Source organism: Aplosporella prunicola, assembly GCF_010093885.1.
Source record: "Aplosporella prunicola CBS 121167 unplaced genomic scaffold K452scaffold_6, whole genome shotgun sequence".
NCBI classification, from domain to species: domain Eukaryota; kingdom Fungi; phylum Ascomycota; class Dothideomycetes; order Botryosphaeriales; family Aplosporellaceae; genus Aplosporella; species Aplosporella prunicola.
The window spans coordinates 219,980-234,944 of record NW_022983534.1 but is presented as its reverse complement, the minus strand read 5'-3'; the positions used below and the strand labels follow the sequence as shown (position 1 = coordinate 234,944).

At 55.4% G+C, this 14,965-nt stretch overlaps 5 protein-coding genes across 5 annotated transcripts; 2 read left to right on the top strand and 3 right to left on the bottom strand.

Annotated features, from left to right (window-relative positions):
- Positions 1 to 321: 321 nt before the first annotated feature.
- Positions 322 to 2,454, bottom strand: K452DRAFT_284766 (uncharacterized protein). The gene has a single exon (XM_033540006.1). The coding sequence runs from the start codon at positions 2,380 to 2,382 to the stop codon at positions 481 to 483; it is 1,902 nt and encodes a 633-aa protein (XP_033400160.1). The 5' UTR covers positions 2,383 to 2,454; the 3' UTR covers positions 322 to 480.
- A 665-nt stretch (positions 2,455 to 3,119) lies between these two features.
- On the top strand, positions 3,120 to 3,992 carry K452DRAFT_306284 (uncharacterized protein; the record flags this gene model as incomplete). Its single annotated transcript, XM_033542973.1, has 2 exons — positions 3,120 to 3,698; positions 3,750 to 3,992. 2 exons carry the CDS (start codon positions 3,120 to 3,122, stop codon positions 3,990 to 3,992), a joined length of 822 nt encoding a protein of 273 aa, XP_033400159.1.
- Positions 3,993 to 4,072: 80 nt separating this feature from the next.
- Positions 4,073 to 8,415, bottom strand: K452DRAFT_316442 (uncharacterized protein; the record flags this gene model as incomplete). The annotated part of the gene is made up of 5 exons (XM_033543968.1): positions 8,202 to 8,415; positions 7,498 to 8,115; positions 7,055 to 7,265; positions 5,293 to 7,002; positions 4,073 to 4,116 (listed from the first exon to the last, which is right to left on the bottom strand). Exons 1-5 carry the CDS (start codon positions 8,337 to 8,339, stop codon positions 4,073 to 4,075), a joined length of 2,721 nt encoding a protein of 906 aa, XP_033400158.1. The 5' UTR covers positions 8,340 to 8,415.
- Positions 8,416 to 9,477: 1,062 nt separating this feature from the next.
- K452DRAFT_197995 (uncharacterized protein) lies at positions 9,478 to 10,020 on the top strand (the record flags this gene model as incomplete). Its single annotated transcript, XM_033535984.1, has 1 exon — positions 9,478 to 10,020. A coding segment is annotated over one exon (543 nt), but the record flags the coding sequence as incomplete, so codon positions are not given.
- A 578-nt stretch (positions 10,021 to 10,598) lies between these two features.
- Positions 10,599 to 12,515, bottom strand: K452DRAFT_295893 (uncharacterized protein; the record flags this gene model as incomplete). The annotated part of the gene is made up of 4 exons (XM_033541868.1): positions 10,599 to 10,984; positions 11,042 to 12,192; positions 12,259 to 12,379; positions 12,446 to 12,515. 4 exons carry the CDS (start codon positions 12,513 to 12,515, stop codon positions 10,599 to 10,601), a joined length of 1,728 nt encoding a protein of 575 aa, XP_033400156.1.
- Between the last annotated feature and the right edge of the window lie 2,450 nt (positions 12,516 to 14,965).

Genomic DNA, 14,965 nt, shown 5'->3' with positions numbered 1-14,965 from the left:
TTCAGGGGTTCTGGATGAGATGGATATTGTTTCGATGAAGTCACTGTGTGCTTGTGACGGTTGTTTGTATAGGTCTCCATGGTAGACGGCATTTTGGAGGAGCGAATATATGTTAAGTCGCTTTGGTTTTGGATAGTGCGGGTGTTGCGGCCTTGCTTGTGTGCTCCTGTGAGTAGAGCAGTATGTGTCGTATGGACTATTTCTAAGGTAGATGTAGAGCTTATGCCCATGGCTGGATGTTTTGTAGCTAACAGGGCGTTGAAATCGTAACATTATCTCCTCCAACGACCGTGGTATATGTTTTCGTAAGCATATTAGAACCCCCTATGTATAGCTTGAGTTTGTAGTTGGATATGCCGCCCATGAAAGACATGTAAATTATAATAATATCCACTCCTTCGAAACCGTACTCCTAGTAGGCTAATAGGACCAATTTTTGATCAATAACAATACCAATCTCTGCCACAGAAAGAGATTCAATTAATCAACACTTTCAATCCCAGAATCACCTCCGAAAAGTTCCTCCTCGTCGTCCTCATCTTCGCCCTCGTCTTCGTCCTCCCCATCCTCGTCCTCATCGTCCAGATCCGACATGTCGCCAAAGATCCACGGCAAGCCTCTCGGCCTGTGTTCAAACTCAAAGAAATAATCGCCCTCATCGGAGTCATCCGGAATGCTTTCAGCATAAGGGCCCCAGCCCTCATGCTCCCAGTCCTGCGCGAAGCAGTCAATGTCCGGACCATTAGCCTCCATGTGCGGACACCTCGGCATCTGATCGAGATAGCGCTGGAACGTCGACTTGCGCCGCGTAGACTCGTATTTGGAGGTGCCGGTGTTCCAGCGCGTGAGGATGTACGGCTCGGCCAGCCAGGACAGAAGCGTTGGGACCGGCGGCTTCGCGCACTGGCTGCGCTCCATGTACGCGATTCCCATGTCCTTGAGCTGCGTGACCATCATCCCGTAGCCTGGTGCCTCGCGCCGCGTGAAGTCGAGCTCGAACATGGTGATGTCTATCGAGCTGAGGTTCGGGTACTCCTTGCGCGGTGTGCTGCCGAATTGGAGCAGGTTCACCACGATTACGGGTGGTGCCCAGAGGATATTAAGCACTTTCAGGGACTTGGGGAGTAGTTCAGGCAGCGGTGGTTCGGTGTTTAGTCGATGCATCTCGTCGCTGTTGTAGTCTGCTTCATCGAGTCCGAGATCCGGGTGCCAGCGTAACGTCCCATAGTCCATGGTGAGTCGTTCGAGCACTTCGAATTCCATGAGGGATCCAAATGTACCGTAGTCATGACGGAAGCACCAGTCGGACATGTCCACTGTAAGCTCTTTGAGCGAACCCTTCTGTGCCAAAAGGGCTTTTTTGAGCTGTGGCGCTGTAAACTGCGGTAAACTCCCATTAAATTCGTCGTCCTCGAGACCGTTCCCTGCGACAGTGAAGGCGAAGGATTCGAGACCTTTGCAGCCTTTAAGGAGGTTTTCTATGGTGTCGGTGTCGATGGTGCAGCGCTCCAAGTGGATATGGGTAAGGAATAGAGATTTTGGCTGGAAGTCAAACATCTCTGCAAAAGCCACCTCGCCACTGGACGTGGAAAGGTAGGCCTTCAACTCGCGCATAGATGGAAGAGAAAGTAACGGCTTTAGATACCGCAGATCCCACGGGATCTCGCCGTCAACACCGCTAGCGCGGATCTCCCTGAGAACAGGAAATTTGTGTACGGAACTCAGTTTGTCCCAGGATAGCCGGACGCCATCAGGGACCTCTTTCAACGATAGCTTCTCGAGCCGTGGGAGCAAAGATAGCAACAAGATCACTTGGGCATCTTCTATGCCATATCTCAGGCACCTGAGGAGCTGTACATCGCTGTAATCGCCACCGTCGGCCTCGTCGGGGTGGACGGCGTACTGTCCTTCGGTTTCACTGTCATACGCGTCGGTGTCATAGCCCGAGCCGTAGTCATAATATGTACCCTCATTCTTGACAATCGGTCGCAGGCTGTCAGGGTCCGAGTTCTGGGTTGCGTCGACGAGCCCTGTCTGCTTCGCTGCATCCACAAGACGGCGAAACTCGTCGTTTGTGATTTTTTCGAGATGGTAGTCATAATTAGGACTGATAACTCGACGCTTGGTATTCCAATGTCCGATTTCGACATTTTTCATGAGCTGCGCAAGATTTGGCTCATCGATGAGTCTGTGGACCATTGCTACGAGGGAGTGGGTTTCAAGAGTCAAATTCCGGTATGAACTGTAAAGGAAACGTTCGACACATTTTTTGATGAATTTGCTGGAGAGGGTTAGGTTTAGCAGGTCCTCAGGATCCTCAATGAAAGAGAGTATCCAGTTGACCAGCTCAACGGGAATGCCGCCGTCTAGACCGGCGGTCATGGTCGGATTCGTACTCGTAAAGCGTAATTCAGGGAAGGTTTGTTTCACGCAGCGCGAGTGCTTCTTGTCCTCTGGAAGTACAGCCTCAGAAATAGTGAGCAACGCGATGGAACGATGCAATTTCGATCGGGCTTGCCTTCGCGAGTGGTTCCCGCACTCTGGACGCGTGAGGCGTGTCGGGTAGAGGCGTAGCGCGTAGAAGCGTGACGCGTAGGCGCGTGACAACAAATCCCTTTTCTCTTCCGAAAAAGACTAACCTTGCTTGAGATTGGTGCTGTTGTGTCTTGCAACTCTCAAACACGAGGTTCGAGGCGAGCGGTGGTGGAGGTGACTAGTAAATGCAGCAAACTGTGACGGCCGTGGAGTCTAATTAGGCTCTAGCGGCTGGTGGCGCTAACTAAAAACAGAAATGCCGACCAACCAACACTTACATACCTCTATATAGGTTTTGTGGAACTTCGTCCTTACTTTTTTGCATTTCCAAGTGGCCCGAACAACTTACATACATCAGTGGTAAAATCGCTATAAACTCAACGCTGCCGCGGCATTGCCGTCACAGTGCCGGTGTTGCCGTCATGGAGTCGGCACTGCCGGCACCGTCAACAATCACTATCCGCCCTTTATCGTCGACAACCATTATTTTATCACCGGCTTATCAATCAACTTTGACTATATAGTCCAATTTGACCAATCTCTTTACTCTTCCATCCAGCAAATTCCGCAACTATCTTCACGCCATGACTCAAGAGCACCCCGACATCTACCCGGAAGCCACCGGCCTTGCGAAAGCAACAGTGCAAGTACATCAAGCGGAAACACCTCTCAAACTCTATGGGGGGTGGTTCTGCCCGTTTGTTCAACGCATATGGCTCATATTGGAAGAAAAGGGCATTCCTTACCAATTTATAGAGGTGAATCCATATAACAGGCCAGAAAGCCTCTTGAGACTCAACCCGCGCGGCCTTACTCCTGCTCTGGAGTACAACAAGAAGCCTCTGTACGAGAGCACAGTTATCGCGGAATTCCTTGACGAGGCATACCTGGAGCATATGCCACGCCTGTATCCTGAAGATCTCTACGAAAAGGCGCGCTCGAAGATTTGGATCGACTACGTTACGAGCAGGATCGTTCCCGCCTGGTTCCGGTTCTTGCAGTATCAGCCAACCCAGGGCGAGGATGGCTTAGAGGGCCTCAAGAAAGTACAGCAGGAGTTTCTTGGTTATCTCCGCGAGTGGACCAAGGAGATGGACCAGGAGGGACCGTATTTCCTAGGAGCAGAGCCGACGATGGCTGATCTTACCCTGGGGCCTTTTGTGGTGAGTTGGATTGCGATGCTAGATCTGTACAATTACTAACTCTTTTGACAGGTCCGGTGTTGGCTCCTTGACCATTTCAAGGGCGGCTCGGGTATTCCGAAGGAAGGCGAAGCTGGTGATGACGAGCTCTGGAGAAGATGGCGGAAGTATGCAGAGGCGCTCGCGACTCGTAAGAGCGTCAAGGAAACGACCAGTGAGCCTGACAAGTATTTGTCGTTTTACAAATGGTACGCCGGCGGTGCAGCTCACTCTGAGTTGGCAAAGGCGACTCGGGCCGGTCGTGGCTTGCCTTGAGCAGTACCAGGGGATGTACTCCTAATAGCAGGAGGGACTGACATAGTTTCAATAAAAAATTATTCCTCGAAATACTTCACCTAATAGTACGAAATTTTCTCCTTGTACTTGATCGAAATACTCACTGAAACACATTTTGATCAGTGAGCTCTCTATGCGGCGTCAAAAGTATAGCACACCTTTAGAAGTACATGACTTACTCCTTACCCTTATATACTCCCGTACCTTATAAATAATGATTATTTCTTTGCCTTCATGTTCTGTTTGCCCTCATACCTTCTTAAGTTACTGTAGCACTTATATAGTTATATTTTTGTATATCTTTTTAAGCAATATCATACCCTATCACATACAAATCTACGCAACAACTACCGACCGCACTGTTATAGCTGATCAGAACTACCCCGGGATCACTAGGTGGGTATATAGAGTTCTCAACATATAGTTGGAAAATTCCATACGTATAGACAAATTATACAGGACTTTGTGTGAATAGACGAGACAAAGCGTATGCATGCTGTTCGTCATCTGCAGCACAAGCCCACGCACGCCAACACCGTCACCCAGCGACGACGACCATCAACACAACACACTGTTCGCACCCTTCGTTGCGGCAGTAGTATAACTTGCTAGTGCGAAGCTCGCACAACTCGGCCCAAAGTCTTCTCATCTGAGAATTCCAGTACCTCGAGGCAGATGAGTTCCGTTCTGTGGAGGTGGTTTGTTTGTAAGTGTCGCACCTTGCCTCAGTCTGATCCCATTCACTGTCGGATTTGTCTTCGGCCTGCCGCGTTGGCTGGGTTAGGTTTGTTTTATACGGCCAAGACACTGCGCAGAGGCGTGCGATGTCACTGGGGAGAGGGACGACGGGACGAAGGGGCGAAGTGCTGTCACTGTTTCATCTAGACTATTCCTTATAGACGGCATACATATAATTCCCGGTTTTTCTTCTCCCACACAACCGTGATTCCATTGCTATCGTCTCGCGTTATCCATATTCATCCGGGCTATATAACCAAGCCTCTATAAGGCCACAGATACTCAACTCCTTCTCCATTCTCATAGCTTTCCAAGCGTCTTCCCATCCAGTCAACCAACAATTAGTACACTCACCCATCAACCCATCAGCGAAACCAGTTCGCCGACCAACATTCCGACATCTCCATACTTCCCCTACCGACCCACCCCCACCCCCCCCCCCCCCCCCCCCCCGCAGCATCCCCCTCCTCTCCCGACGCATTCCCACTCCCACGCCCCGCGCCCATACCCGCATAGCTCGAAATAATACTATCAGACAAACTCCTCTCCGTCTCGACCCTCAGCGGCGGGGGCAGCGGAATCGGGGACAACTGCTCCGCCTGCTCCCGTTCCAGCTGCTCTTGCTCGCGCTTCGCCGCCTCCATACGCGCCTGGACCTTTGTCACCGACCCCCCACGCTCACAAACAGCCGTTACCGGCGTCGGCATCGGCGTCGCTGGCGCGGCACTGTCCACAGTGGTAGCGGTCGTCCCCGCCGAGGCCCTAGCAGCCACAGCCACGGTGACCGCCGTCGCGGTGTGGATAGTCGAGCGCCCCGGCGCGAGAGGCGAAGGGACCGCCGAGTTTGAGGAGGGCGAGGGCGAGGGCGAGGGCGTAGACGCTGATGACGAGGCAGAGGAGGCGGAGGAGGAGGCTGGCGGCGTGGTGGTGCTTGGGCTAGTGGTGCCGAGACCAGATGCTGTCGACGAGGACGCCCTGCTGCTGCCTGTGGCCGCGATGCCCAGCCCGAGTGCCCGCTCATCGCGTTTTGGCGGTGGTGCTGGAAGTCTGGGCCTTGGTGTAGCGTCAGCGGCTGCAACAGCGGCGTGCAGGCGCTCGATCACCGCGTTCGCGTGCTTGACCTCCTTCCTGTAGCCGCGGGCATCGCGCTTCAAGCCAATGATGCTGGAGACATGCAGCGCGATCTCCTTCTCCAGGCTCCGTACACGCTCTCTTAAATCCACCTCCTGCATCTCCTTCGCCTGGCCATCCCCGCCCTCCTCCCTCTGAATCAGCGCCTTCACGCGCCGTCTCGCCTCCGCAGCCACGATCTGCGCATTCTTGCTCGCAGCGGGCACCGAGCCGCTCGCCAGCACGTCCTGCGCCTGTTTCCGCATCTCCGCGTGCAGCAGCTTGCGCAAGCGCTCGTACTCTGCCTGGCACGCGCGCAGGTCGCGCTGCTGCGCCGCGATGTGCGTTTTCAGCGCGCTGGACTCGTGCGCGGCTTTCTCGGTCAGCTTTCTGCGTTTGCGCGCTTCCAGCGTGAGGGCTTCTTCGTGCTCGGCGGCGAGGACGACGCTGCGGTGGTCGAGGTCGTAGACTTCGAGCTGGAGGACTTCGTTTGTGTGCCGGAGCTCGTAGAGCTGTGTGTCTTTTTCTTTGGCTTGCGCTTGGAGGGTCTTGATCTGGGATGTGAGCGCTGCGATGGGTTCGACTTGTTGCTCTTTGGTGGAATTGAGCTGCGCTGTTAATGATTGTATGCGTTGCTTGGCTTCATTCAATTCCGCGTGAAGCTTGGAAGCTCCAGAGTCCAGCTTTGAGCGCATGGCTTCAAGCTCCTTCTTGAGCATACTCTCATAGTCCAGAGTCCTCCTTCTTTGCGCTTCCAGCCTGTACTCAGCCTCCCGCAGGTCAACAACCTGCTCTTGGCTACTGAGAAGGCGCGTTTCGAGGTCTACAGCTCTGTCCTTGTAGGCATTTTTCTTCGCCGACAGTGCTTCCAGCTGTTGATTCATGGTTTCTTGCTGACGGTTTGCATTTTCCAACTCTTTCCGCAGTTCCCTGATTTCAATTTGAGCATCTACAGATGGCGCTCTGGACTGGATTGTCCCACGCTTCCTCAATTCTTCACCAGAGTAGCGCGAGTGCCGAGAAGATGTTTCGAATGATGTCGGGGCAGAGCGAGTGGTCGTCGCTGATGCAGTGGCTGTGTTTGGGTTTGGACTTGGTGCCAAGAGGGTACTCGTGTCGATTGTGAGAGGTATGCTCATAGCTGTAAGCACGTTAGTTTAACAAGACATGGCATCAGAAACCCAAGCACTTACAGCGGTTATTACGTGTATCTTCAAGCACTTTCATGTAAGTATTACAGGCGTCAATCTCTTTGCGATGACTCTCCGTCAAGCTGGTCACATGCGCCTCGTAAGATTGCCGCAGGTCGACGAATTGCTGCCTCATCGTGACTATCATCGTTTTCTGAGTAATGATGGTAGTCTCCAATTGTTCGATCATGGATGACTGCGACGACTGCCTTATCTACGTTCATTAGTAAATACTTGATACATTCAAGATTGGTTATAACGTTCGAGCTGATCAGCATAGTCCAACCCTTAGAAAGGCAATCATCGATATGCCCGGCTAAGCTAGGCGAAAGACTACGCACGCATACTCTTACAACGTTTCTCTCGTTATAACGTAAACAGTCGGAAGCTGCTGAACAGCTCAAGCGTTGTAACCAATCTTGACGGTAGTAAAAAGGAACACTTACCTGAGGGATTGGAAAGGCATTATCCGCATTGGTTCCTGAGCTGTGGTCTTCCGGGATAGGCGTAGGCATGATGAAACTCTGGTTACTGTGCTCAGAAAGCTCTTCTCGTGACCTGTTGCTTCTAGCGCTAGTACACCAAGATCCCACGCTTCCGCTTGCGCTATGACCTTTTGATCTTGCAATGCCTGGCGCCAATTGATGAGCGTTACTATTGAAAGCCGTACTGTTGAGGCTGATACTCTTCCGGTGATTTGCTACACCGGGAGCCGTACGCATGCGCTGAACTTTCGAGCTTAGAGCCAGATTTCCAGATATCACCAACCTAGGCTCTACCGGAGATGCCTGTGGAGTATCTGGAAAACCCTGGTTCTCTTGCAGAAGCGAACCGGGCAGTTCTGCGATTGGTGTGGTCGGTGCAGTATACGATCGTCGTCTTCCAGGCACTGGTTTTCTCGGAGCTGACGGGAGGAACGGGGAATTGAAGCCAGGAGAATGCAACATATCATTGAAGGAGGTAACGAGATTCGATCCGAACGGGATAGAAGTGACTGCGGCGTTGTGGATGGTGGAAGGAGGAACAAAACAGTCTAATTTTGCAAGCTGTAGCGGGTGCGGTTTCTATTGAACGGTCAGCAAAAGTCGAAGACTCTTTGCCAAAGCTGCGCCACTTAACACTCTGCAGCTATGGGTTCAGGATGGCTTACCCTTGTGCTCCGTTTGCTGGCGTTGCCCAAATCCGATGCGTTGTCACATGCATTAACTGGCACCAGGCCGTCGACACGGTAGAGATCGGTGGCCGGCCGGCGGTCACCTTTCGTCCAAGTAAAGAGTTTCGAAGCCATTACGTGTGCAATTGATGATACCAGCTCAATCAATGGAAGAAAAGAATGTCATATCGGGGATACACAGGCGACAAGACTTTGCGAGAGCGAGAATAGAAGAATGCAGCAATCAGGGCGCAGAGACCATCTGCTATTACCGAGAGAAAGCAACTATAGAGGTAAAGTACGCCCTCGCATATACGGGTGCTAGGCGCCGGAGTGGCGCAAATCTCCAAACATTATTTGAAGACGCGCGCGCTGCAGCAGCTCACTGGGCAGCCGTCTCCGACGGAAAGGACCCGCGGGGCTCGCGCTGAAACGGGGGCGCTGAAACGGGGGCGCTGAAACGGTCAGTGTGCTCAGTCGCTGTGCCGCGATGTGTCGGCGGCGGCTAATTGACGCTTTGTGGTAGGTACGCGCTGTCTTGAAGGATCTACGTGCGGCGGCACGCTTTGGCAAGCGAGCTATTTTGGCCCAGGACTCACCCGACATGCTGTCCCGATTCGGGGGTACAGCGCTCAATCAAGACATGTCCGTGCCTGTGTGTTTGATGCGGGAGGGACGGGTAGGTGCATGGTGACGTCGGCTTGGCGTGTTCAATTCGCATCTTGACAACCACCACACCAATCCCATCCACAACCATCCCAATTGCAATACAGCTCCACCCACGCATCCGCAAACATCCACAGGCAGCATGAGCTCGGCCTCTCCGCCGTCCCGCACGCGGCAGCGCTCCCTCGACGCCGACGACCGATCGCGCTCGCACCTCAGCAGCAGCAACAACAACAACAAAGACCGCGCCAGCCCGCCCTCGTCATCCCGCCAGCGCAGCCCCGACCCGCGGAGCAAGCACACGCATTCGCGGCGGTCGGTGAGCCCCGACGATAAAGAGCGATCATGGCGGCGGCGGGAGCATCGGCACCGGCGCGAGCGCAGCAGAGACCACGACCGCGACCGCGACCGGCGGAGGCGGCACCGCAGTCGCAGCCGCAGCAGGGACGAGGACTCCCGCCGACGGCAGCGCGACGAGCGGCATTCCCGGCGCAGTCAGCAGGGACGGTCGCGGGAGCGCGAGCGCGAGCGCGACACCAAGCGCCGCAAGCCCGCCCTCTCCCCCCCTCCTCCCGCGTCCGCTGCGCGCTCCAAAGCGCCCCTCCCCTCGCAAGACGCCGCCTACCGCAGTACCGACAACGCAGACAGCAGCGGCGCACTCGACAAGCCGATCGAGAAGCAAGCGCCCAACTACGCGCAAACAGGGCTGCTAGCCAAAGAGACAAACACCGTAGCCGGCACGTCCATCGTGCTAAAATACCACGAGCCGCCCGACGCGCGCAAGCCCCCCGCCAAAGATGCGTGGCGGCTCTACGTGTTCAAGGCCTCCGACGTGCTCGCGACGCACGAGCTCAGCGGCCGCAGCTGCTGGCTCTTTGGCCGCGAATCGCTGATCGCGGACGTCTTGCTCGAGCATCCCAGCGCCAGCAAGCAGCATGCTGCGCTGCAGTTCCGGCACACGGTGCGCGTGAGCGAGTTTGGCGATCGTGTCCAGAAGGTCCGCCCGTACCTTATTGATCTCGAGAGCAGTAATGGCAGCTTCTTAAATGGCGAGAGGGTCGAGGGTGGACGCTATGTCGAGGTTAGGACGGGTGATGTGCTGAAGTTTGGCGATAGTACGAGGGAGTATGTCGTTATGCTGCCGCCGCCGGGGTAGGGCGTGCTGTGTAAGAGAGGGACGGCTTGTCTGATGTGAGTGTGAGGAGATGGTGATTGGAAAAGTTATGCTTTGAAGAAGAACTGGTGCGGATGGGCAGGGTCATATCGCACGCCATCCAGGGCACCGGTCGTTGAAGTCTATCCGCTGAAACCCAGCCGTTCATGGGAGTTTCCATCGTATCCGTAGGAGTCCCTCCGTCCGCTTGTACTGCATAGCACAGCTAGGTAGGCCGCCACCAATTCAGGAACTCCGTCGTCGCACGCTCCGCATCTCGTTCCCGTCGCACTCAATGTCCCAAGCCCCACCCGCTTTCGTCCGCAAACCGGCATACCAACACACCACACAACCGCAGCCCCAAAATCCAGCGAGAAAAGAATATTTTTCATCCGCACAAAGCGGGCACGCGACGGCCAAGAACCTCGGCACGCGCAAGTCATCTACATTACAATCAACACAACCAGGTATATGCACGCCGCGCAGCCATGCGGCCCCACAACAAACGGGACAAAAAAAACCACGCCCGCAAAGACATTAAAACACCAGCCACCCAGGCCCCGACCAAGCCGTTATCACACCGCCTTCTCGCCCTTCAACTCCTCGCTCACGCCCCCGTCGCTGCTCGTCGACCTCACCTGTCCCACCGACTCCGGATCGTACTCGGGCGTGCCGGGCACCTCGCCTGCCAGCTGCTCCAGCGTCTTGCGCTTCGTCTCGGGGATAAGCAGTGTTGTGAAGATGCCACAGAACATGAAGAGCGCGTAAATCTCCATGACGTGGTTGAGCCAGGGCGAAGAGTTTTGCTTTGTGGGGTGGCCGCGCGTGCGCAGCGGTCCAATGAGAACCTGAGCGATGATGGCACCGATCTTGCCGGCGGCGGCCGAGATACCGTGAGAGGAAGAGCGGTAGCGCGTGGGGAAGCACTCGCCGGGGACGATGAAGGTGGTTGCGTTGGGGCCTGTGGAAGAGAAGTGTTAGTAAGTGTGGGTGTTGTGGAGAAAGAGCTTGGACATACCGAAGTTGAAGAAGAACTGCGACAAGACATAGAGGGCGAGAAGGCCGCTGTCGCCGATCTTGTGGTAGGCAAAACCGATGATGCAGAAGAGGATGGTGAGCAGGATGAAGCCCATCAGCTGGATCGGCTTCCTGCCAATGGTATCGCAAGTTGCGACGGTCACCCAGTAGCCGGGTATGGCACCCGCGCATACAAGGATCAGGTTGCCGACAGCTGTGTTGTAGAGCGTCTTGTACATGGTGTCGCCCTTAGCGTAGCCAATCTGCTTCAGGATGACCGAGTTGTTAAGGCCCAGGCCGTAGAACGCGACATCGAGGAAGAACCACGAGCCCGCCGTGCCGATCAGCACCTTGGCGTACCTCCACTGGCCGTAGTGGCGACAGAAGTCGCGCCAGCCGGCCTGGGGTACTTCCAGTTTGGGCGCCTGCTCCTCCATCGCCTGAACTCTGGTAATTTCATCTGGGACACCCTGGTGATCACCCGCCTTGTAGGCCTTGACATCGGAGCCAGCCTTGACAATGTCGCGCGCGACGTCGAACGTGAAACGAGGCGTCTCGGGAATGGTGAGGCGGTAGTAGAGGGCAATGCAGCCGGGCACGGCGCCGAAACCGATAACGATTCTCCAGATCTTGTCCACCGCCAGCGAGCACACACCGGTACACGTGTCGGCACCGGCGGCTGTGATCAGCGACCCCTTGAAGCCGGCGACAGCAATGAGGCAGATCATGGCGGCAGCGAACTGGCCGAAGCCCTGCATGGCGAAGACAGACCCCATCATGGCACCACGCCACTTGGTCGTCGCGAACTCGGATGTGATGATGGAGCTGAGGGGGTAATCGCCACCGATACCGATTCCCATAAGGACACGCCAGAAGACAAGGAGCCCGACGACGGAGACAGCTTGTGAGTCGGAGGAGAGGGCCTGCGCCAGCGTTGCGAAGATGATGAGGATCAGTTCGAGACCATACATTTTCTTGCGGCCGATAATATCAGCTGCAATACCGAAGCCGACCTGGCCGATGACAGTGCCGGCGCTCGTTGAGACCTTGATGGCCGTGTCGGCGTGCTCGGGGATGGAGCCCGAGTTCGCGGCGTGCCAGTACACAATGCCCAACATGGGTGTTACCAAGTTGATGGCGAAGATGTCGTAGCTGGAAGCACAGCGTTTGTCAATAAAGAAATCATTGGCAAACATTCAAAGGACCGGAAAGACTAACGCGTCGGTGAAGAAGCCAATGCCTGCGACTACGATCGCCCGCACGTGGTACCATCCGAATGGTGCTTTGTCGATCTCGGCCAGCGCCAGGCGCCGCCGCTCGTTCGGGTCCGCGATGTGCGCTGCGGGCCGCCGAAGCGTGTTAGCTAACGTGGACAATGCAAGGGATGCGAGCGACGATCACGTACCGTAGTCGTTGTGGAAGTTGTGGAATGCTGCATTGCCGCCTGCGGTCTTGTGGACCACTGGAGCTGCCATTGCTGCTTGGGAAGAGGAGGAGGGTGAGATGGAGAGAGAGAGAGAGAGAGGGCCTAGGGAGGGGCAGAGGGAGGAAAGGTGATGCTTGCTCGGGGAGAGAAAGTAGCAGTGTGTTACCCGGGGACAGCTTAAGTAGGGAAGCTTGGAAGCATTCTCACTCATTTCGCGGCGAGGCGTTTCGCGGGGCTTGTGCTAGAAAAGGGCGGCAAGACCGGGGGGACCAATGGCTCGCAGGCATACTTACACGAGTTAGCTACGACTGAGTCTCGGTCTTGCCAAGTTGTGGCCGGGAAGGCAGCCAAGACCTGGGCGCTGGTTGCGGCGTGCGACTATCTCGGCCAATCAGAGGCCGACCCTCGACCACGGGCCCAAAGCTGGAAGCTTATGGCGACTTCACAAATGCCACCCTTCAGCTCGGCAAACACGGTCAAGCATCCCAAGCTGCTGCAAGAAATCCGCAAGAATTGTGGCTGGCCTTGTCGATGCGATTTGGGCTTTTTTCTTTTCTTTTTTCGCCTTGCGTCTGTCGAACGAGCTGTTTCCCTTCCCGTCTCCAACCGTAGACGGGAGTACCTAGCTCGCTCCTTCCATACGTACCCTCCGTCATCACTTCACATAGAAACATGAGAGAGAAGGATGAATTACGTCTCATCACCTCGGCGTTCCCCGGCCATCTAGACAAGGCAGACAAGTCCATCGCCCCATCCATGATTCAATACATACCACCCTACGCATCGCCATTATTGCCATATTCCGTGCCCGCCACTCACACTTTGCCGCTCACGCGATCATACAGCTTGTTGGTCGTACCAGGTAGAGCATTGGGTACCCTACTCCGCCCCGTTGCCCATTGACGATCAAATGGCGGGACCAAATCGAATTGATCGGCCAGACCCCCTACCCTTACCACCACTCCCTACCGCATGCACACACCGGGCGGACCCTCCGACCACTCGCTCCCACTCGCCTGCCCCTGCACTCCTCGTGGCGTACCACGCCGGCTCCCGCGTCCCCCGCGCTAGCTGCCTAATTCCGACGCTGCGGTTCGATCGAGCATTCTCCTGCTTCAGCGGCCATGCCGTAGACGCATAGAATATGTACATAGCCGCACTGCGCTGCACACCCCACGCTCCCCTCAAACCCTTATGTACGTACTCACCCCCTCCGTCCTCGCGAGACGCTCCGTCGTGGGCATTGGCACTGTCTCGTGCCAAAGTGACCGTCCTATAAGCCGTCAGCGTCCTCGATCTCGCCCTTGCTTCACCCTTGCTCCTCGCTTCGCCGCTCGTATCCCGGCGCCCGGTCTGCGCCGATGCTGATATGCGATGCGATGCGATGCGGGCGGCGCCGCTTCCGTCTCAGCGAGGAAGGCAGTGTCTCCGGTGCACCTGATGCGCGGCAGGACGGGGTCGGTAGATGAAGCTGGGCGATGGCGAGGCTGACACCCTGCGTATGGGTTTGGGTGGGTGGGTCTGCCTCGTGGTGGCCTTGCTGGCCGCGTGCTTGTTTCGTGTGTGTATGCATGCAGCTGGGAGGATTGGTGGTTGGCTGCTTGGGTGCGTCGTGTGTCTGCCTTGGGTGGGGTTCATGGGCACGAAAAGGCTTGTACGCCTGGGCAGGAACTAATGGTCGGTGTTATCTATGGTGGCTTATTTGGTGGTGGGGGTTGTGGTCCTGGCTGTGGCGTTGCGCGTCTGGTGCTGGCGTGCGCTAGGTGGTGAGTCTGGATAGACACGTGCGTGGGGCTGGCACGCTGGGTGGGAGGTTTCATGGCGTTTTGGTATACGAATAGATGGGTGGCTTGGTTGGTGACCGGTGTCTGGAAGAAGAAATTGCTGAGGATCCTTAATCTGGCCTCAGAGATGGCGTGGTCTTCACATATGGTGAGTTACTATCAACCCCCTGGCCGCTTGCCAATGCTGCTCTACTGTGCACTCCGAGTACCCCTTGGGTAGTGAAAGGTAGCTACAATACTATGCTCATTAGTCGCCAGGTAGGTACTAGAACAAAAAGAAGGCAAGTGTGCTAGGGTACTTACAGTTATGCAAGAAAGGGTAAGTAAGTCATTTACTTTTGTAAAAGTATTGTTATTGCGTGGAAGCATCGCTTGCACACGTTGCAGTACTCTTCATCGTCGTATTCCCAGGTGTCCTGTCCCGCGTTATGTTGGTGTAGGTCGCGAACTGAAGTGAGGCTGGCCTCTCCTAATCAGGAAGAGTCGCAGCGTCGGTCGTCGTGCCTGCCGCGCACACTGTCTACCTAGATCACCAAAACTTTCTCTCTCCTGCCTCTTCTCTCCTACAACCACACGCGCAAACACACATACCCACATAAAAACGTCTACTTCCAACGACATCACCATATCCTTCACCAAGGACTTCAACTGGTATGAAATAGCGCGTGGCACTGTCGCCATTGATGGCCCCGGCAGTCTCGCTCCAGGTTCTGTC

What these genes read in the sequence shown, in the direction of transcription:
- K452DRAFT_284766 (XM_033540006.1), bottom strand. Translation starts at nt 2,382, where the DNA reads ATGACCGCCGGTCTAGACGGCGGCATTCCCGTTGAGCTGGTCAACTGG.